This window comes from Gopherus evgoodei, chromosome 2, assembly GCF_007399415.2.
Source record: "Gopherus evgoodei ecotype Sinaloan lineage chromosome 2, rGopEvg1_v1.p, whole genome shotgun sequence".
Classification (NCBI taxonomy): domain Eukaryota; kingdom Metazoa; phylum Chordata; order Testudines; family Testudinidae; genus Gopherus; species Gopherus evgoodei.
This window is the reverse complement of record NC_044323.1, coordinates 90,129,760-90,151,432: the sequence shown is the minus strand read 5'-3', so window position 1 is coordinate 90,151,432 and position 21,673 is coordinate 90,129,760. Positions and strand designations below refer to the sequence as shown.

Here is a 21,673-nt window from a genome sequence, read left to right as displayed (position 1 = left end):
CTGGTAAAATAACACTCTGAATTCGACCAACTTATATTATATTTATGTTTTTAATCAATTTACCTCAAAGCACTTTACAAAGATGGGTAAATATCAATTCCATTTTCTTGAGCTGGAAATGGAGGCACAGAGATTAAATGATTTGCTAAATGGTCACACAACAAGTTAGTAGCAGAGCTAAAAATATAACTCCAGTCTCTTAATTCCCAGTCCTCTATTTCACCCATTGGACTACAGTGCCTTTCTATGGGCTTTTCTTTTAGACCGCTGTTTGGTTAGAACCTCTGCTCTTTTGAAACAGCCATCAACCTTTGAATTTGCACAAAGTCACACTAACAGATAGGCATAAGCAATATCAACGTTTTAATGCACAAACTTGATGCAGGCATCAGAGTACGATTTCCATCCAAGAATATCAAAACAGCAACCAGTACATTGCTCCTGAGCCAATGGTTAAAAATACACTATCATCATGGCATATTAAAGCTAGATCTGTTTTGCAAATTACAAAAATAATATCTACAGCCATATACCAGAAGTTTCCAGCTCTAGTGTACCAGGATTAATATTTCACAGTGGAAGGATGGCAGAAGTAAAATGAATTCAGCACCTCTGAGTAGCTCTATTAGGGAGGCACCTGTGATGAAATCCTTGCTCCAGTGAAATTAATAGGAGTTCTGATATTGACTTCAAGCGAGTCAGGACTGCAGCCCTATAATATTTTGGGAGAAAGGGGAAAGGCAAATAGCTTCTGCATTCCCAGCTGATATTTATGCTGAATTCCTCGGCTGGGTGCAAGGCATTACAGATGTTCATGTGGAATTTCTGCTGAATAGAACCTTAACAGTGATACTCTGTCCAGTCATGCATTGGTCTCAGGGGAGGAGGATGCAGCCTCTTTCCCCCCATGAGCAGGGCAGAGTGCAGTCTTACCATTCCCTTGAGTGTTAGGCAAAGGAATCCTTGGTACCCTACAGCCCCAGGAAGCTATAACAAAGCAAAGCTAAGCTACGATGTATCTGAGCTGATACCCAGGTCAGGGTCCAGACTGAAAGAGTCGAGCCTAAGAGTTTGTTTTTTCACAGAAACTTTGGGCCACACCAAGGCTTCATCTGGTCTAAATAGGCCTAGCTTTATTTACCAGCAGAGCTATACTGACATATAGCAACTGAGGACATGTCTCTTTACCTTTCATTCATCATGATCATTCAGAACAAAAACCTGGCGAAAAATCTCAGGAGCTGCACAGTATTCACCATGAGCAGTTTGTGTGTGTTCTTCTTAGCCTTTGTTCATTTTTAAGTACGTTTTATTGATGGATATGTAAAAATTAAAAAAAAAACAATACTAGAGCGCGGCAAATAACATGTTCAATAGTTTTAGCCCCACTCCCAGCCCCACCATGGAACTTCCCAAACAGATTGCTATTTCCTCAGATTTAATTGATATTTGAAATTTGTTAGCAACTATCATTTCATCTTTTTACTCTATGGACTGATTGCAAACATTCTGAATTTCAGCAGCATTGCTACAATGTGCGATTGGTAGATAAGTTACACAGTATTGTTTCTGTGTCCTGATTGGATGAGCACTTGCACATTTACAATTTGGTTTTCCACAAATACTTGTATGTGTGACTATGAAATTTGCTTTCCATAAATCTTTTTTGCCCGTAAAACTTAAATCACTATGGTGAGTCGACTGCTGCCACTCCCCTGTCAACTCTGCCTGCATCTCTCACTGAGCTGGAGTACAGGTGTCAATAGGAGAGCGCTCGGGGATCGATTTATCATGTCTTGACTAGATGTGATAAGTTGATCCCCACTGGTCTAGATTAGATGCGATAAATCGATCCCCGCTGGATCAATCGCTGCCCACTGATCCAGCTGGTAGTGAAGACATACCCTTAGTTCATGAAGATAGATGAAATTGGTGAGCTGCCAGCACTTATCATTTAACATTTTCTACACTGTTCTTTAGGAGAATTTGCCTTTGGGTTCTAAACATGCTGACCAATGAAATGCGTTATTAAAAAAGGAGCCAAGGTTATTTTAAGTATCAAGCTGCAGCAAAATTATATTGCATCTTACTTCACAATATTTACGTTTTGTTTATCCAGTAATATTTCTAAGAATGCATGAAACAAAACCAGTGGCTTAAAACATGGTAAGGGGGGCTAAAGTTTTTTTCCTTGGTTCTTTACTGGTCATTCCCAGTTAATGCCAAATATAACAACACATATAGGATATTTAATCTATTAAATGATAAGAGGTCAGTTTTTCAATGGGAGCTGCTGCATGTTGAACACACTTGAGAATCTGGCCATTGATTCTTTGGTTCTGTTCCAAAAACAAATCTCTCTTTATTGGCAGTTGGCCAATCCAGTTTTGGAAGTCATTTTATACAGTGATTCAATTAAGCATAAAATCCAATTCTTAGCTTTCTCTGCACCATTAAACACTGTCACCAATCACTAGACAGCTCTGAGGTACACATGAAATATTCCTAGATAAATCTCCAGAGAAGAACTGTAAATCTTCTGAAAACTGTACAACTGTAAATCCAGGTTCTCTGTTGAAGATAATCCAGTCTGGCAATGCTATGGCCCTAGAAAAATTTCCTTGGAAACTACAAGTTTATGCAATGGCAAAGTCACCCAATGTTTTCATGCCACTGTATTGTATTAAAAACACCTATTTTATTTGTACAATGACTCAAATGGCTTACAGATTAGGATCCTACAAATAATACATAAAGTTTATAGCAAAAAATATACATAAAATAATTCATCCTTCTATTGTTTACATAAATGATGTATATTTCTCTCTGTGTGTGTGTATATATATATATATATATATATATATGTTGTATTTATATTTGGTGTACAGATGTGTATTTACACACACACAGTATACATTTATATATAAATAAATGTATATACATTTGTGTGTGTATATATAAATAAATGTATATATGTGCCTGTTGTGTGTGTATATATATAGACACATAAATATACATATACACACACACACACATATATACACAAACATTGAGTATATGTATACTTTGCAGAATCTGCATACAAACAGTGCAGTCCTTCATTGGCTGTGAGCTTCAAAGGTATCAAAGATACCAACATTATAGTCTTTGGAAATAGAACTAACGTCACCGTTGTGGACAGAGGACTGGCTTGATGCATCTTCCTTTGTGATGAACTAAGTTTGCTGGACAGTGGCAACCTGCAACACATGGCTTATTGCATGGACCGATCTCATTCCAGTTGTCACATGTTTTGACACATCCAGGGCCACAAGTATCATACACTGCACCATGTTTACACTGGGTTGCTGAAAGGCAGTTAAAAAAAAAACACACGTGATTGATAAAGATCACAGGACTAGGATTAAAGATATTCCATTTTAATTACATTTTTTAAAACCATAACACAATCCTTTATCTCTATGACATGTTAGTCATAGTGGCAGATATTTAATAGAACATCATAGCATCAGAGACATATGAAAAAGTGCTTTATATAGAGATTCCACTACACCTCTACCTCAATATAATGCTGTCCTCGGGAGCCAAAAAATCTTACCGTGTTTAGGTGAAACTTCGATATATCAAACTTGATTTGACCCACTGGAGTGCGCAGCCTGGCCACCCCGGACCGCTGCTTTACCGCATTATATCTGAATTCATCTTATATTGGGTCGCGTTATATTGAGGTAGAGGTGTATATTGTGCTAAAGATGAGCGTGAACCAAAATCAGGTATCTAAAATAATCCTGATCTTTGTGAGAATTCTAATTCAGATCCTAACTTCAAAGCTGTCTTTATCAGTATGAAGTCCAGAAACAAAATTCTGGATCCAGAATACCTTCAAACTTGGGAAAAGTTCACATCTAGAACCAGATCTGAATTTTGTACCTTAGGCTTATCTCTGCTTTGACTGTATAGATGATATAAGGCCTTTCATCTGAAATTCTTGAAACATTTTACAAAGGCAGATAAATAACCTCATTATGTCCATTCTTCAGATGGGGAAACTAAGGAACTAGAAAAGTGAAGTGACTTGTTCAAGTTTCCATTAAGAACCAGTGGCAAAGTTGACAGTGACAAGTCTTTTGACTCACAGGCATTGCTTTTAATTTCACCAATCGAACTGTACATTGCAGTAAGTCAAGATAATGCTGTTAGTTCAACAGCAGCACCACATATTGGGAAAAAAACCAAACCAAAGCCCACGATGATTTCTCTGCTATATACTTATATCAAGGAGTCACTGAGGTCAATGATTCTTATGTTTGGTGATGCCAGTATGAGCTCCATGCAGTTGACATTTCAATGCATTTTCAATATAAATGACTATGGAGGGCTAAGCTAAAAGCACTATATCACTACTAGATTAGAACTTTCAGCTCTCCACATGGAGAATAATGCATACTCTATCCAGCATGGAGAATAATGCATGGCTCAATAGTAAATAAAAGGCTGTTACTCTTTCAAAGGGCTGTGATGATGTAAAGAAGGAAGTACAATCAAGTGGCAATAGACTCGCAAGTATCCAGAATCCTATCTTGCTATTTACAGTTAAGTGGCTGCATGAAAAAGGTTGCTTCTCTCTTGAGAGTACTACAGGTCCACAGTTGTTAAAGAATGCAAGTCACACAGATTCTGTTAAAGACAGAACAGGGCTAATTTTTTCCATGTATGGGGCTTAGAATGCCATTACAACATTGCCATTATTCACAAAGAAAAAATAAGCAGAGATACTCTTAAAATACAAAATCTTGTAGTACTGTCATGGTAAGGTTAGGAGTTTAAACACTAAGGCCAGGTCTACACTAAAAAGCTAGGTTGACCCAGCTACATCGCTCAGGGGGTGAAAAATTCTGAGCTAAACCGCATAGGTGTCGTTTGACTGCTGTATTTGTTGGGGGAAGAGGATGCCAAGTATGGGTGTGCCCATGCACACACCTATGCACACTGTAGCCATGGCTCACTGGCTCTCTCTCCCCACCTGGACTGGATACCTGGACTGCCGGTGCTGGGGAGGGCGATGGGACGGCTTAATAGGGGAGCCCCAGCTGTTGCTGGCTGGTGACTACTCTGGCACCAGCTGCTGCAGCGATGTCACTGCTCTGGTGCTGCTGTGGCCACCTCCCTGCTGGTACTGCTGCCGAGGGGGTGCCACATGCCAGACCTGTTTCCGCCCTGCCCATTCCTGTATCCCCTTCCCTTCCCTATCCCCTGCCCTTTCCTCTGCCCATTGTCCTCTGCCCCATTCCCTTCTCTTCCCCCGCCCCCTCTCCCTCCCACTGCCCACTATCTCTTTCCCCCACCCCAACCTTTGCCCTACCTCCCTGCTGGCACTCCCCGTTGTATAGGAAATGGGCAGGCACTAGGACCCAGGAGGAAACATGCTAGGGTGGGGGAGGCACAACATGGGAAGGACAGAGTCCCCACCCCCAAAACCAGCAGGCCAAGTAGAGCAAGCCCTGCAGGGCAGCTCAATGCTCACAGAAATCAGGGCGGAGGAGGGAGAGGAAGTGACACATGACCCTACATAACTCTTCCCCGCACACCTTGCCTCTGTTGTGGGGGCAGTTCCCCCATGCACTCTCCCAAACCACGACCATGCCTAACCCCAGTGTAGACAACAGATGCACCACTGTAGCGTTTTAAGGAAGTGTAGACATAGCCTAAGAAATCAGAAAATTAAGGGTCAGATCCTCAGTGGGAGTAAGAAGTTACAGTCTCAATAGTAATGTCAACTCAGTCAAGTTGCACATCCTGCATATTCGAAGACAGTGGTTTTCAACCTTTGTTCCACAGTCCGTAGAAAACTACATTTAAGATTTCCAAAGGGGTCCGCACCTTCATTCACATTTTTTAGGGGTCCACAAATGAAAAAAGGTTGAAAACCACTGTTTTAAGATATCCATCTAACCTCTTAACACAGCCACGTAATAAGCAAGGTACATCATTACTAAAAAGAAAAAATTACATAGGCCAGCTCCTTAGCCAGTGCAAATCAATGATTTCAGTACAGTTTTGCTGATGGATGCTAGTGAGGAGCTGACTCTTTGTGTGGACAGGAGACAGATTCATGTAACCCTGAGAACCTTTTAAAATTGCAGCATTAATGGATATTTTGTACTGTAATTATCCTAGTTTTTAAAAGAAAAGGCAAAATTTTCAAAAAGGAAATGGAGAGGTAAAAGAAAGCTACATAAAGTACATCAAGCACATAACATCTTTAGCCACAAAACAAGCTCTGCACATGCAGAATCTAATCTCCACAAGAATATGTGCAGTGCTTAAAAGTGCTTCAGCAACTGCATATTAAATGTCTGATAAAATGTAGGCCAGGATTTTCAAGAGTGACTTGTGATTCTGGATGGTCAGCTTGAGCTACCTTACAGGGTATCTGTTTCTGCTGAGTAGTTGCCCTTTTCTAAAATCAGGTGCCCTTTAAGATATCTCAAGTTTGGCACTCAAAAATTGAGTGACAGAATATTGTCCCTTTGAAAATCTAGGCCTTAGAGCACACTCTATGATCTTAAGGTTTTCAACTTTAAAGACTTCAACCTGTAAAGTTTTATTGTACAAAGGCCAGGTATTTGGTCCAGCTGAGCTGTGCTTGGCTCAATACCCAAGGTGTAGAAGAAGAGATAGCTCCAAGTCACCTTTCCACTACCCCAGCCTGGAGCCATCTGGGGGCCATTTCTGCCCCAGACTAATTCAGAACAGATTAAAGGCTGCTCTTCTGATCACTGTTGGCACCAATAGTTTCCTAACGCTGTGCTGACTTTTCACTGAAAAGTTAAAACATGGCATTTTCAACTACTCAAAACATGAAATTGGTGAGCAGTAAAACTGATGAAATAGTTCCTCTCAGTGATACTATTTAAAAGATATGACTGCTGCCATTTACAGTGGAATTAAGTGATAATTACTCTGGAAGTGGAATACTGAAAAATACAATAGCTAACATTTAAACCTGTTTGAGCATTTTGCATTTTAAATTGTGATTGAGCCAAAACATTCCACTTTGACTTTAAGTCAACCAACAACTTCAAAAAAAAAAAAAAAAAAGAAAGAAAGAAAGAAAAAAAGGACAATATACAGTTAAATCTCCCCTGGATTGTTCACATGGGTCATTACCAGATAGGCACAGAAAACAGAAGGGATGCTTTCATATCCACCGTCTGATGCAAATACTTTTAAAAAAATTTGAACACTAGTGATGTTAACTTTCCTAATATGTTAATACAAAACAAAAACTTACTACCAATGTTGCAAATAATACAGCATTTTGCACCATTACCAGTCCACTAGCATTTTCCCACTCATCTTCAAAAACATATGTTTGGCACTGCTTCTTACAATCTGGTCCTGAGTTTAGGCTTTTAACAACTAACTCCTAATTGTCCATATTTATTACTGCATTAATGAGGGTTTACAGCTTTGAGTTACCCACTGTGCAGTGAAAGTCTCTTGTTCCACTGCACAAAAACACAGATATCAGATATGAACTTTTGAACTGATTTTTCACTGATAACTGACAAATCTAATTAACATAATGTCTGACATCTAATAACAGTCCTAAACAGCCACCTTTCTCAAGTCAGCCTCTAGCTGCTTTTCTGCATTCTCAAGTCTACAGAACTTTGAGTTAGGATTTCCAAATGATTATAGGGTGCTGCTTTTTCTGTTACTGTTGCTCAGCCTTCCCTTTCCTGGTGTTTCTTAGGACACCCAGTCTGGGCTCATTCATGGTACTTGCTGATTACAATATGGGTACCTCATTTCAGGAGCATTCTTGCCAGTGGAAGGGAGGGGACCTGAACGAGCCTTTTAATTATACAGTTTTGCCTGTATTTCTAACTGCTCCAACTTCTATCAAATATTTATTAAAAAGTTAGAAGCTCTTTCCTCTCTCACAGAGACACAGAGGAAACTGATTAGAGTAATATCTAGGAGAAATTCCACCAGGGATAAAATTATTTGAAAAAAAAAATTGTGCACTTTAGACTTAAATTCTGCAGATGAGAGGGAACCAGGAGGGCAAAACCGCTGGTTGAAATCAGCATATAAATGGAAATGATGACATCTGGAATCACCCTCAACAACTCAGGAATCAAAGGAGAAAATCACTTAGCTGACAAGAGCTCCTGAGAGCCAGTCCCTGGATTAAGTGGCTCTCTCAGTTCTACTACCTGCACCTCCCTCCTTGTCATTGCCCAAACCATGCCTTCCCTTTCCTTTAGTATTGTCATAGCCATCCCTTCACAGAGAATTACTTCCCCCTTACCATACTGCATCTTCTACATATGTCTTCCAAGCTCCAGCGGCTAAAGGTCCATTGCCCAAACACCTTTGCATTCCCCTCAGCCAGGGTGTTTCTTTTCCTTCCTCAGCCCTATAAACATCTCTCCTCTGTCTTCATCAGCCTCTCTCTCACACCTCCTTTTTCCCACTCTGTCACTCCCTCACCAGCCCTGTCACATCTCTTTCTATCCTCTTAAACCTCCTTCCCTTATTTCTCCGTCTCACCATTCCAAGCTCCTTTCTCTTCCCCTCATATGCTTTCTTATTCCCCATATCCATCCACAAAGCTTTTTACTCTCCCCTTAGCTCATCTGCTTCCCACACATCCCCTGCCTGCCCTTCCAAACCTTCTCAGTTTACACATTGGTCTCACCAATCCCTTCATACCAAAACCCAGCTTCTTCCTTATTATCTTTTTGTAACAAATCTCCCATTCGCTAATGTCTTCTCCACACCCTTCTCTTTAGTGTCATCTTATATCACCTGTGCACTGTATGCCTTAAACAGCAGTGAACATGTGCTATTCATTTAGGAAATGAGTAGCTAGATGATCCACCTTCTGGTTGGGGTGGGGGGGAAGTGTGTAGAGAACAGGACATATATTTAGTCTCCTGTGCATCCCATTTGGCTGACAGTCCAGACAGCATAAGTATTCTAAAGATTATTATTTATCCCTGAGCACCCTGGGTATAAGAATTGGCAAGCACACAAGGCCTGTGTTTTATAACACACAAAAGAATAATTAAAACCTAACTTATTAATAAAGTACAGTCAATTCCCATTAGAACAAGAGCCTTCCAAATATCCTGCTGTCTATGAAATGTCAAACAGGAAATGAAAGTCACAGATTTCCCAAATTTTATGACATATATATTGTTTCATAGCTAGAAATGTTTAGACCTAAATAGGACAAAATAAATGTAATGGTAGGGTTGAACAAAAGGCAGTTAAAGCTTAAAACCTAGATACTGGTTATTGTTACCATAAGTGTAAGGAGGCACTTTATTTTTTATGAATTCTTTGCACAGTCCATACAGTTTTGCTGTATAAAATGTGCCACCTTGACACCACCCAGATATTGATAGTGTGAGCTGAACTAAAAGTCAGACAATCAGATACAGAGTATCTGCTGGCCCCTGAACATTTGTACATGGGAACAAGATGTACCCCTTGGAGGAACTGTAGAGGACCTTTGTGAGTTGGGTCTCCCTTACGTCCTTTTGCAAATCTGAGGCAGCACTGAGATTTTCAAAGCCCAGGGAATTTAGAGACACAACTTCCAGTACAATTAATGAAAGATGCATGTACAAATCACCTAGCTGGCTTTGAAAAAAATCTCAACTCTGGTAGGACTTGCTAATGGGCCCAAGGGAGGCCCAGATCCCAATGAGATTTAAGTGCCTTAGGCTATGTCTACACTACTGCCTATGTAGGCATAATTTATGTAGCTCAAGGGGGTGGTTTATTCACACCCCGAGCAACATGTTACACCAACATAAGTGTTTGTGTCTCCCGTCGGCATAGACTGTCTTCTCCAGACGTGCTGCAGCAGCACAGCTGCATTGGAACGGCTACACCACTGAAGCACTGTATGCATAGACACAGCCTCACTCGGCCTTTGAAAAGTCCAGCCCCTATCCTTTGTCTCACATTCTGAATGGAGCATCAAGTGAAAACTTAGTCAAACACATGCTACTGTCCTGAGGTGATCCCCAAGGATTTTCAACCAAATAAGCACGAAAAGGGTGCTAGTGTTTGAGGGGATGTCACAGAGATGAGAAGTTTCTACAAATGTCCATTTTAATGTGGGGGGAGGAAGGGGCTGTCTTGACTAATAGCCTTTCAAGGCCTTGGTAGAGGATTTATGGACACTCCTTGTGCAAAATATTGTCTCAAGGGGTGTTTTGTACTTAGAAAAGTTCTTATCTTTGATGACACTGTAGAAAAAAAGGCAAAATGTTCTATCAATATAGAAATCCCCTTATTAAAGGAGCCTCTTTCACTGATACAGCGCCATTCCAACAGGCTCATGCTTACAGGGAAGACTGCATTAGTTTCAAAGGAAGGCAAGAGAGCATTAGCCATTACGATTGCAAAAGTTAGGTTAGGCCACTGGTGTGCTGAAACCATTGCCCCTCATGACAACTAATGTTGTATTGTTGTTTCCTAATACTCCCCACTCTAAGTATAAAACAGGAGATAGAGTAATTGTAAACTCTTTGGGGCAGAGGCCATCTTTCTGTTCTGTTTGGACAGAGCCTACTGCAGTGGGGTCCTGGTCTATTACTAGAGATCTTAGGCAGTCCTGCAATAACAAAAAGTAAAGAGAATCCAGGCAGCTCATGAAAACAAGCCAAGGGCTGTTTTCTTCAGGCTCCAGTCTGACCTGCTACTGGATGTGTCAATGGATTAAAACAACATATGCCATTAATGCTTTCTGGGCCTTCAATTAGGGAGCAGTACATTAACATAGAGACATTCCGTCTGGATTTCTCTGTTCCTTTGTAAAGAATAATCAGAGATTTCAGGAGCAATCATATATTTATCTGTATCATTCACCCCTTCCTGCTATTGTATCCTCCAGGAAACAGAAAAAATTATGATGAGAGGGTAGACACTGAGTCACACAATCACCAGAATAGAGAGCAGAGTAACAGCTCTTTGACCAGCAGAGAGTATCCCACTAATCTTTCTAAACTATAATTAAGGCTGCGAGTCTGTTACGGATGTTGCAGAAGTCACAGATTCTGTGACTTTCTGGGACCTCCAGAACTTCTGCAGCAGCCGGCATGATTGGCCCCGGGGCCACCTGAGCAGCTCGAGAGGCCCCTAGGCCAGCCGCACCCACCGCTGTTGGAGCATTCTTGGACCACCCCCCCGCATCACCTCCCCTCCAGCAGCAGCGGCAGTCTCGAGTCGCCCCCCACCAGCACCAGTGGGGGTGCCAGGCCATGTGCTGCAACCCCCCAGGCCCAGCAGTGGTCCCAGGCTGTGCATCGCTGCTGCCACTGGCCACCCCCTGCCACAGAACAGCCAAGATTTAGTCAGGGGTATATAGTACAAGTCATGGACCATGATTTTTTGTTAACTGCCCATGACCTGTCCATGACTTTTACTAAAAATATCCATTACTAAATATTAGTCTTAACTATAAGACTAAGATTATATAAATCTTTACATAAATTTCCAGATACTCTAATGCCATTATACAGTGACCTGAATTAAAAGAGCCATAATCAGGGGAAATATTGTCTCACTTTAAAATGGCCATGACCACATGACACCATTCTGCTTCTAGTGATGGTCCCTGTGTGTCTTCCACACACAGGTGTGCAGTCACACCCTGCACCTGAGTCCAGAAGTGTTTCTTCTTAGCAGTGTCCATTGACCCACATGAGCATAGTGCGTCTTCTCATGCTCCCAGACGAGGATATAAGAGGTAATGTGGGTCAACACCTCTCCAGTTCCCTCTTACCACCATGTGGCCTGAGTCAGAACCCCCAGTGCCTTCATGCTCTTAGTTTCTAAGAGAGTGAATCACTTGTGCTTTGTTGTAAATCATTGTGAATAGTTTTTATAGTGTTAGTTAGATAATTTAATGTGTAGTTCTTCTTTCCCCTGACTGAGGCCTGTACTTCCCCCGCCAGGGACTGTGCCCCTGATTCTGGGCTTCAAACGCCATTTCCTGCCCACGCTCCTTCTCTGTCAGTGACAAGCACCAGTGGTGCCTCTACTGCCTGAGCAAGGTACACATGGCAGCTTGTTGTATCATTTGCAAATCCTTCCCGCCTTGGATCTTGGAAGCCCACAAGCTCCACCTTCATAAACATCTGATGGAGGAAGCGATGAGACCCAGGGTGCACTCCAATCCAGGTCCCAGAGACAGCCCTGTACAGTGGCCATCACCAGCAGTGAGTTCCCCTCCAAGCACCGCACATGTCCCAGCAGGAGAGAAGAAAAACACTCTCACAGACACAAGAGCAGATCCCCGCTGCAGACTGCTCCCAAGCACAGCATTTCCTCCCCGAGACGTACCACGTCTGGTGAGATGTCATGCACAGATCTGGCCGGACCAGCACCCAAGATTCCCCGCATGGAGAGTCAGGCCAGGTACAAATGGGATATGATAGTACAGACGGTGACCTAGGCACCCAAGCATTGCCAAGACCCTCCGGCATCTTTGCATGTACACCACAGATCCCTGAATGCTCAAAAGCATTCTGTTGGCAGAAGAGTTGATCCACCCCTACTTGCAGTCTCCCCTCTTATTCAGCCCCCTGCTCAACCATGGCATCCCAACCCCAAAGTATGAACCCCATCTGCTGTTCCAAGATAAGCCCATATGTTTGCCATACAGCAGCCCTCTGGTACCGATGCCCCCCCGCCGCTTGCCAGCACCATATTCAGAGTCCGAGGAGTTCTCGGAACTGAAATCCTCCTTCTCCCTGATGTCATGTCAGAGTCCAGATGTACACCCAACCCTCCGGTATATGACCCAACGACAGAGGCCTGGTCCCTCTTCCCATGGGGCCCAACACACCTGAGGCTTCCTTTTGGACATACGGGGGACCCTGGGATCCCTACCACAGACACCATCTCAGGCGTCCTATCACCATCCCCTGTACGCCCACCAGTGCTGTCAAGGTATGAAGAAAAGGGAGACATAGAACTAATACCACCAGCTATGCTAGTCCCAACTGGAATACCCTCCTCAATGGACAAGGCAATCATCCTTCTTCCACTCTCTCTGCTGGACCACCGCCGCCAATACCAGGACTTGCTGCAGAGAGTAGTGACAGATCTAGGAATCCTGTTGGAAGAGGTTCAGGACCCACAACATCAACTCCTGGACCTCTTCCAACCCCAGGGGCCACCTAGGGTAGCTCTACCCATTAGTGAGGCTATCACGAGCAATGTGGGATACCCCTGCCTCATGTGCCCCCACACCTAAGCAGGCAGAGAGGAGATATTTTGTGCCTGCTAAAGCAGCCAATTTTCTTTTTACTCATCCACCCCCTAGCTCCACGGTTGTCCAAGAGGCTGTGGAACTGGCACAGCAGCAACTACAGTAATCTACTCCTCTGAACAATGCAGCTAAGAGACTGGACCTGCTGGGGCAGGAAGGTCAGTTCTTCTGTGGGACTACAATTCCGCATTGCCATCTACCAGGCTCTGCTAGCCAAGTATCACTTTAACAACTACAACAGGCTGCCAGAGTTCAAGAACAAGCTGCTACCAGGGTATCATCAGTGATTCCAGGCACTGCTGGACACAAGGAACTGGTCATCCCAGGTGGGCCTTCAGGCAGCTGTGGAGGTGGCCAACGCATCCTCTCGCTTTCTAGTGACCAGAATCATTGTGTGAAGTGACTCGTAGCTACAATCGTCCAGCTTTCCCAGGGTGGTCCAAAATACAATTAAGGACCTCCTTTTTGACAGGCACAGGCTGTTTGACAATAAGACAGACAAGTCCCTCCACTCTCTGAAGGACTCCAGAGCCACACTATGATTCCTTGGTATATATGCCCTAGCCCTGAGATGCAGGCAGCAGAAACAACCCTTCTTCCCCTGCTCATATGCTCCCTACCTAGCCTACCACTACTGGCAGCAGGAGCCCCCAGGTCAAAGACACTGATCACGGTGGCCTCGCAGATGGTCTGCAAAGCAGTTAGCAGCACTGGAACTGCAGCAGCAGGGAAGGCAAAGCAGCCCCACGTGGTGGGGGAGGTGCTCAGCCAGCAGCCAGCTTCCCTGCTGCTTCCTCCTTCCCCCTTACACCATACTCCTGTACCTCTTCACGAAGTGGAGCATTCCCCATTTTCTTTGCTACTCACGAGAACCAAAAGCTGCCCCTCTATTGCTCCAGAGGTGCTTTAGGGGAGGACTATCAGGGCGATGCTCTTCTCCTTCCCTGGACTGGCAACCTCTGCTACACCTTTCCCTCCATTCCCTGCCTGCCACAGGTGCTATGTAAGATTCACCAGGACAGAGCCATCATTATATTCATAGCCCCATTCTGGCCCTGTCACTTCTGGTTCATGAACTTCCTCACATTGTCTGCCTGCACACCACTTCACCTCTGCACACTCCCAGATCTGTTCACACAAGATTGGGATAGACTCTGTCATCCCAATCCTGGCCCTCTTCACCTCACACCTGGGTATTTGGATGAGTGTCAAGCATAGATGGTGCGTGTTCTACCCCGGTTTGACAAGTCCTTACCCAAAGCAGCAGAGAATCCACCAGAGCCTACTACTAAGCTAAATGGAGATGCTTCACAGCATGGGCCCACTGCCACCACCACCACTCACCGAGCACGGTGTCTATTCCACTTGTTCTCAACTATCTCCTCACCCTCAAGATGTCAGATCTGGACCTCAACTCTATTAGAATGCAGCCTTTCTTCCTCTTATGGACAGCTCCATCCCACCACTATCAGCTTCATGACAGGTTTACTCAACCCCTTTTCACCAGTACTGAAGCCCACGCCACCATGAGATCATAAATCTCGTTCTCTCTGCCCTCACAAAACCACCCTTTGAGCCGCTAGCAGCATGCACATTCTCCCAGCTCTCGATGGAAGTGACTTTCTTGGTAGCCATTACCTCACCCAGACGAGTCAGTGAAGTCACGGATATGACAGAAGACTCCCCCTACACAATATTCCACAAGGACAAGGTGGCCTTATGGCTGCCCCTTAAATTCCTCCCAAAATTGGTGTCTGAATTCCACCTAAAATACCTGCTAGTTTTCCACCCCAAACCACACACCTCCCCTACTGACAGAGCCTTGCACTCTCTCCATGTCATTCATACACTGGTGTTCTACTTCCACAGGATTCAACCCTTTTGCACATCGCTGAAACTATTTGTGGTCATCATGAATGATCCAGGGGTCAAGCCCTTTCATCCCAATGCATTTCCAAATGGGTCTCAGGTGCATCCATGAATGCTACAGCTAGAGTTGTCAATTAATCGCAGTTAACTCATACAACTAACTCAAAAAATTAATCACAATTTTAAAAATGAATCACGCTTAATCGTGGTTTTAATCGCACTGTTAAACAATAGAACATCAATTGCAACTTACAAATGTAGATTTTTTTGTTACATAACTGCACTCAAAACCAAAACAATGTAAAACTTCAGAGCCTATAAGTCCACTCAGTCCTACTTCGTATTCAGCCAACCGCTAAGACAAACAAGTTTGTTTACATTTACAGGAGATAATGCTGCCCTCTTCTTATTTACAGTGTCACCAGAAAGAGAGAACAGGCATTTGCACAGCACTTTTGTAGCCGGCATTGCAAGATATTTATGTGACAGATATGCTAAACATTTGCATGCCCCTTCATCCTTCAGCCATCATTCCAGAGGACATGTGTCCATGTTGAACACTTCTTAAAAAATAATGCATTAATTAAATTAGGGACTGAACTCCTTGGGGAAGAATTGTATGTCCCCTGCTCTGTTTTACCCACATTCTGCCATATATTTCACGTTATAGCAGTCTCAGATGATGACCCAGCACATGTTGTTCATTTTAAGAACACTTTCACGGCAGATTGGACAAAATGCAAAGAAGGTACCAATGTGAGATTTCTAAAGATAATTACAGCACTCAATCCAAGGTTTAAGAATCTGAAGTGCCTTCCAAAATCTGAGAGGGACGAGGCATGGAGAATGCTTTTAGAAGTCTTAAAAGAGCAACACTTTGATGCAGAAACTACACAACCTGAACCACCAAAAAGAAAATCAACCTTCTGCTGGTGGCATTTGACTCAGATAATGAAAATGAACATGCGTAGGTCTGCACTGCTTTGGATTGTTATTGAGCAGAACCCATCATCAGCATGGACGCATGCCCCCTGGAATGGTGGTTGAAGCATGAAGGGACATATCAATCTTTAGGACATCTGGCATGCAAATATCTTGCAATGACTGTTACAACGGTGCCATGAGAATGCCTGTTCTCACTTTCAAGTGACATTATAATCATAGAACTGGAAGGAACCTCGAGAAGTCATCTAGTCTAGTCCCTGCACTCGTGGCAGGACTAAGTATTATCTAGCCTAATCCTGACAGGTGTTTGTGCAGCCTGCTATTAAAAATCTCCAATGATGGAGATTCCACAATTTCCCTAGGCAATTTATTCCAGTGCTTAACCACCCTAACAGTTAGGAAGTTTTTCCTAATGTTCAACCTAAACCTCCCTTGCTGCAGTTTAAGCAACATTGTAAACAAGAAGCGGGCATCATTTTGTCCTGCAAACTTAAACAAACTTGTTTGAGCAATTGGCTGAACAATAAATAGGACTGAGTGGACTAACAGGCTTTAAAATTTTACATTGTTTTATTTCTGAATGCAGCTTTTTTGTACATAATTCTACATTTGTAAATTCAACTTTCATGATACAGTATTTTTAGCAGATGAATTGAAATATACTATTTCTTTTGGTTTCTTTACAGTGCAAATAACCTATAATAAAAAAAATAAAGTGAGCACTGTACACTTTGTATTCCAAGTTGTAATCGAAATCAATATATTTGAAAATGTAGAAAACATCCAAAAATATTTGAAGAAATGGTATTCTATTATTGTTTAACAGCATGATTAATCATTTGATTAATCACGATTAATTTTTTTAATCATTTGACAGCCCTGGCTACAACTAATCCAACATACCCCCATCTGATAGAGTCATGGCACACTCTACACAAGCACAGGCTGCCACATCAGCCTCACTGGTGGACATATCCTGGCAAGACATTTCTCATGCAGCAACATAGTGCTCCATCCACACGTTCATGACACACTGTACCATCACATGAGCAGCAGCAACACACATCCCATGGGCCAGACTGTACTGCAGACCACACATCCATTGGAATCCTCGCACCCACCTCCACACTGATCACTGCTCGTGAGTCACCCACGTGTGGAATACACATAGAGACCATCAGTCAAAAAAGAAGAAGAGGTTATCTACCTGTAACTGGAGGTTCTTCCAGATGTGTGGTCCCTATCTGTATTCCACTACCTGCCCTCCATCTCCTCCACTGAGGACTGCATTCCATTACAGTATGAGGGAGACTGGAGAGGTGTCGATCTGCACAACCTCTTATATTCTCAGCTAGGAGCATGAGGAGACACACAACACACGTGCGGGTCAACGGACACTGCTAAGAAACACTTGCAGATTCAGGCACATGGCATGCATGTGCACCCATATGTGGAAAACAGAAAGGGATCACACATATCAAAGAACCTCCAGTTATAAGAAGTAACCTCCTCTTCTCTGTGGAAATAATTACTTGCCATTAAAGCAGTGCAAATCACATAGTGGCCTCAGTGACCAAAATTAATGCACATGAACACTATATATTTCCACCATAGGTTGGCATTCTCTCTCTCAATATACCTATAACATACCATGTGCGTGTGTGTGTGTGTGTGCATGCGTGCGTCTGTGAGAGAGAGAGAGAGAGAGGTATGGGTGATTGTGTATATTTTATAGACACACACCTATAGTTCAGAATGTAGGCTGGCTGCTCATCAAATTCCAGCCTAGCCATTTATTGATGTCTATTTTTTCCCTCCAACATTATAATGATATAAAAAATTGCAAGGTTCTTTCCTTCAGACTGTGCATTAAATTGCAACAAAGCACTCAGAGTATCCTTACCTGCACAGTGCTGCTCAGGTTTCCATTGGACTTTCACCCCTTCTCTCTGACAGGTTCGGGCATAGGCAAGGAATGACTCACAGTAGCAATTTTTATGAACTGGACACTCACACATATCTGTTACACAGGACCTGAAAAACACAGCAGAAACAAACAAGGAATAAAAGTTTTGACAAAGACCCCTCAAAGTTTGGAATTATTTGTTTTGTATAATCATATACAGTGTAATGCTGCAATGACCTGTGCTAGAGAAATCGCAAACACATTGAACACTTTTTATTCTCAAATCCACATAGAGGGTCTAACCTCTGCAGTTCTGCTATATTCTATTCTATATGCTCAACGCTCCCAATTACACAAATGTCCTACCACCAAGTCATATCAAAGTAGAGAGACCAGAACGTGAGAGTCAAGAACTGCCATGCAATAAGGATCAAAGGTTGTACGCTGCAATTATGGAGCAATGCAAAGACAATTTGTAGCAAATACAATTTTGTCTTAATAAAGGCTCCATCTCAGCTTTCCCAAAGAATGTCTATTGCAACAACATTTAAGATTAATTCCCAGATTTAAGAGTGTTATCAGGAGCAATGAAGACACGCAGTTACTATGCTATGAAGTCCTCAGGGTTCATGATACAACTAGAGCGTAGCAAAATATTTCAGTTGAATAGGAAAGTCACTGAAAAATGCAATTACGGGATGACAAAAGCTATCCATTAATTTGGCTCAAATTTGGCAAATATTTTTGGCCAAATACATTAAAATAATTTTTTTGGAAAAATGTTAAAATATTTCATTTTGGCCTTTTTTTAAAATTTTCATTTTGACATGTTTTGTTTTGAAATTTAACTAGAATTGGTTTTAAAGAGATTTACATGTACAAATATCTCAAAAAATGTAACAGCTAGAAACCTGAAAAAATATTTTTTTGTTTCAGTGAGAAAAATTGGAAAATGTTAGTTTTGGCTTGAAACAAATCAATTTTTTTTCTGGATTTTTCAGGTCGGCCACCAAACCCTAACAAAACATGAAGAAAAAAAACAAACAACCAACCCAAAACAAAAAGCCACAAACTCCCCAAGAACCAATTATTCATTTAGCTCTCAATTCAACCATCTCATTTCACTGAATAATCATAAAACACGGAAGTAAGTAAATCTGCTACTGCACATTTGTATACAAAATTAGCTCATCTAGAACATGTGTCAATTTGACACAAGCTGAAAATACAAGAACTGATAAGAGGCAATGGATTTGCAAAGTTTGCTGTTTGTGTATGCTATAAATTGTTGAAGTGTGCTGGAAACATTCAGGAACTGATTTTCAGAGGTGCTGAGCATTCATAACTCTCAGTGAAGTCAGTGGGAGCCTGTGGGAGTGCTCAGCTTTCTGAAAATAATTTCCCATTTTAGTGTTCAGGTTCATCTCCTATTTTGTTCACGTATGATTAAAGCTACATTTTAGTCAGGGGTATTTTTAGTAAAACTCATGAACAGGTCACAGTCTGTAAACAAAAATTCACAGGCCCATGACCTGTCCATGACTTTTACTAAAAATACCCACCGTGTCTAAAACTTGGGCAGGATTGCTCTGGGGTGGGCGGTCCGGGGGTGCTGCAGGTGCTGGGGGAGATGGCCCGGGACCCCTGCTAGTACTGGGGGAGGGGTTGGCGGGGCTTCCTATTGGCTCCGTCCCTGCAGCTACTAGACGGTGGAGCCAGGGGCCAGGGCAGGGGCTCCTCCGCTGCTCTCACTACAAGCACCGGCTGCCACAGCTCCCATTAACTGGGAATTGCAGCCAATGGGAGCTGCGGGGACAGGGCCTGTGCACATGGGCAGCGTGTGGCACAGAGACCCCTCCACCCCTCCGCCTCCTAGGATTTGCAGGGTAGCCCCCCACCCCAGTTAAGCACCCTTCCCATGCTCCCAAACCCCTTCCCTAGCCCTGAGCCCCCTCCCACACACCCAAAAACTGCTGCTTCTGGCAGCCCCTGGGCCAGCAGCAGCTGCTGCAGAAGTCATGGAGGTCACAGAAAGTCACAAAATCTGTGATTTCCATGACCTCCATGACAGACTCGCAGCCTTACATATGATTCACTGAACAAAGTCCCCTTGATGAGTATTGTCCTACCACAGAATGCCTGCAAATCTTCATTGACGTCCGAAAGCAGTGCTCTGAATGCCTCAGGCACTGTTACTGAACATAAGTGGTTCCATATTCCTCATATCATTCAGGAGGTATATATCTAGGCTTGCCAACTTTCTAATACCTGAAACCTGGATACTACAGCAGGAGCGCAGGAACCTCCCCCTGCCTTTCCCCAAGGCCACACCCCTGCCCACTCCTCTCTCCCCATCTCTGTCACATGCTCCTTCCCTCTCCCTCTTCCTTGTCGCTTGATCCTCTCCACCTCCCTCTTCTCACTCACCAGCTGGGCTCCCTCTGCTCCAGGGCTGGGTCGGGAGATGCAGCCAGGGCCATCCTTAGGATTTATGGTGCCCTAGGCAGGATTATTAAACTGGTGCCCCTGTGCCTGACTTGATCTGAGCAACACAAACATAAGCTTACAGTATTGGAAAACTTGCCACATGCATATTATTAAAACCAGTTTAACGTAGTGAAGCCACTGTAATGCTGGTGGACTAGCACTAAAGAAGTAGCACTATAGAAAAAATTCTGATTTGACAGAATGATGCAAATAATATATTTTTTTTAATTTGTCAACATATTATTGGAAATTTCTATGAAGAGATATTGAAACAAGGAATTGTTTTTAATTAAAAGCAATATTCTGGCTTTTTGGGCTGCAAAATTAGTAATAATGTCATCGTATGACAAAGACAAAGTGATGTCTTGTTCGACTGCAAGAATAGCAAGACCAGTCAAGTGTTCCTGACTCATTGTAGAGTGGAGATTGTTTTTAATGAGCTTTAGTTTTGAGAAACTCTATTCTCCTGATGCTCCTGCTTCAGGAATTGTCAGTAGAATACGAGTGGCAATATACACATTAGGATATATATATATCAACAAGTTTGCTGGTATGAATAAACTGTACAATGTCCATCACTGACTTTGCATGTGGCAACATTGATGACAGTGTACTCAGTTCTTCATACAGTTCAAGTCCATTTAAATCAAAACGATCACCGAGCTTCAGGAGGCTCTCTAGGTTCTTGCACTTTGTCATTAGTTGCTCTTGTTTCCTTATTTTGTTGATTTTAATCCCACTCAGCCTGCTGAATGAATGGAACCCCAGGCCGACAGTGGGTTGAGTGGCTCAGCCGGGGTCTCAGCCGCCGGCCTGCTTAGCCCCTGCCAGCGTGGGGTTCCTTGGGGGTCCCCAGGCCAGCAGCGGGTGCTGAGTGGGGCCAGTGGCTGGGACCCTGGCTGGCAATGGGGCAGCAGCCGGAACCCCAGAGCATCAAAAATCAGCTGGCATGCCGCCTTTGCATGTGTGCCATAGGTTGCCAACCCCTGTTCTATACCAGTGGCTCCCAAACTGGGTTTCGCAAACCCCTGGAGGTTTGCAGAACATTACAGGGGATTTGCCAGAAAAATTTCACTAATGGTGGCCAGAAGACCCCGGGCATTGGAGACAACAGGTGGGACCCAGTTGCAGGGCAGACACCCTGAGCCCCAGGGAGAGCGGGG

The 21,673-nt window shown here is 43.2% G+C and overlaps 1 protein-coding gene across 1 annotated transcript in view; it reads right to left on the bottom strand.

Annotated features, from left to right (window-relative positions):
- Positions 1-3,009: 3,009 nt before the first annotated feature.
- BMPER (BMP binding endothelial regulator) overlaps positions 3,010-21,673 on the bottom strand; it is a 243,562-nt gene continuing 224,898 nt past the window's right edge. Inside the window, exons 13-14 of the mRNA XM_030549389.1 lie at positions 18,021-18,151; positions 3,010-3,347 (exon numbers count right to left, since the gene is read on the bottom strand). Coding sequence (XP_030405249.1) covers positions 3,166-3,347; positions 18,021-18,151 — 313 coding nt within the window. The 3' untranslated portion in view covers positions 3,010-3,165. The remainder of the gene's footprint in view (positions 3,348-18,020; positions 18,152-21,673) is intronic.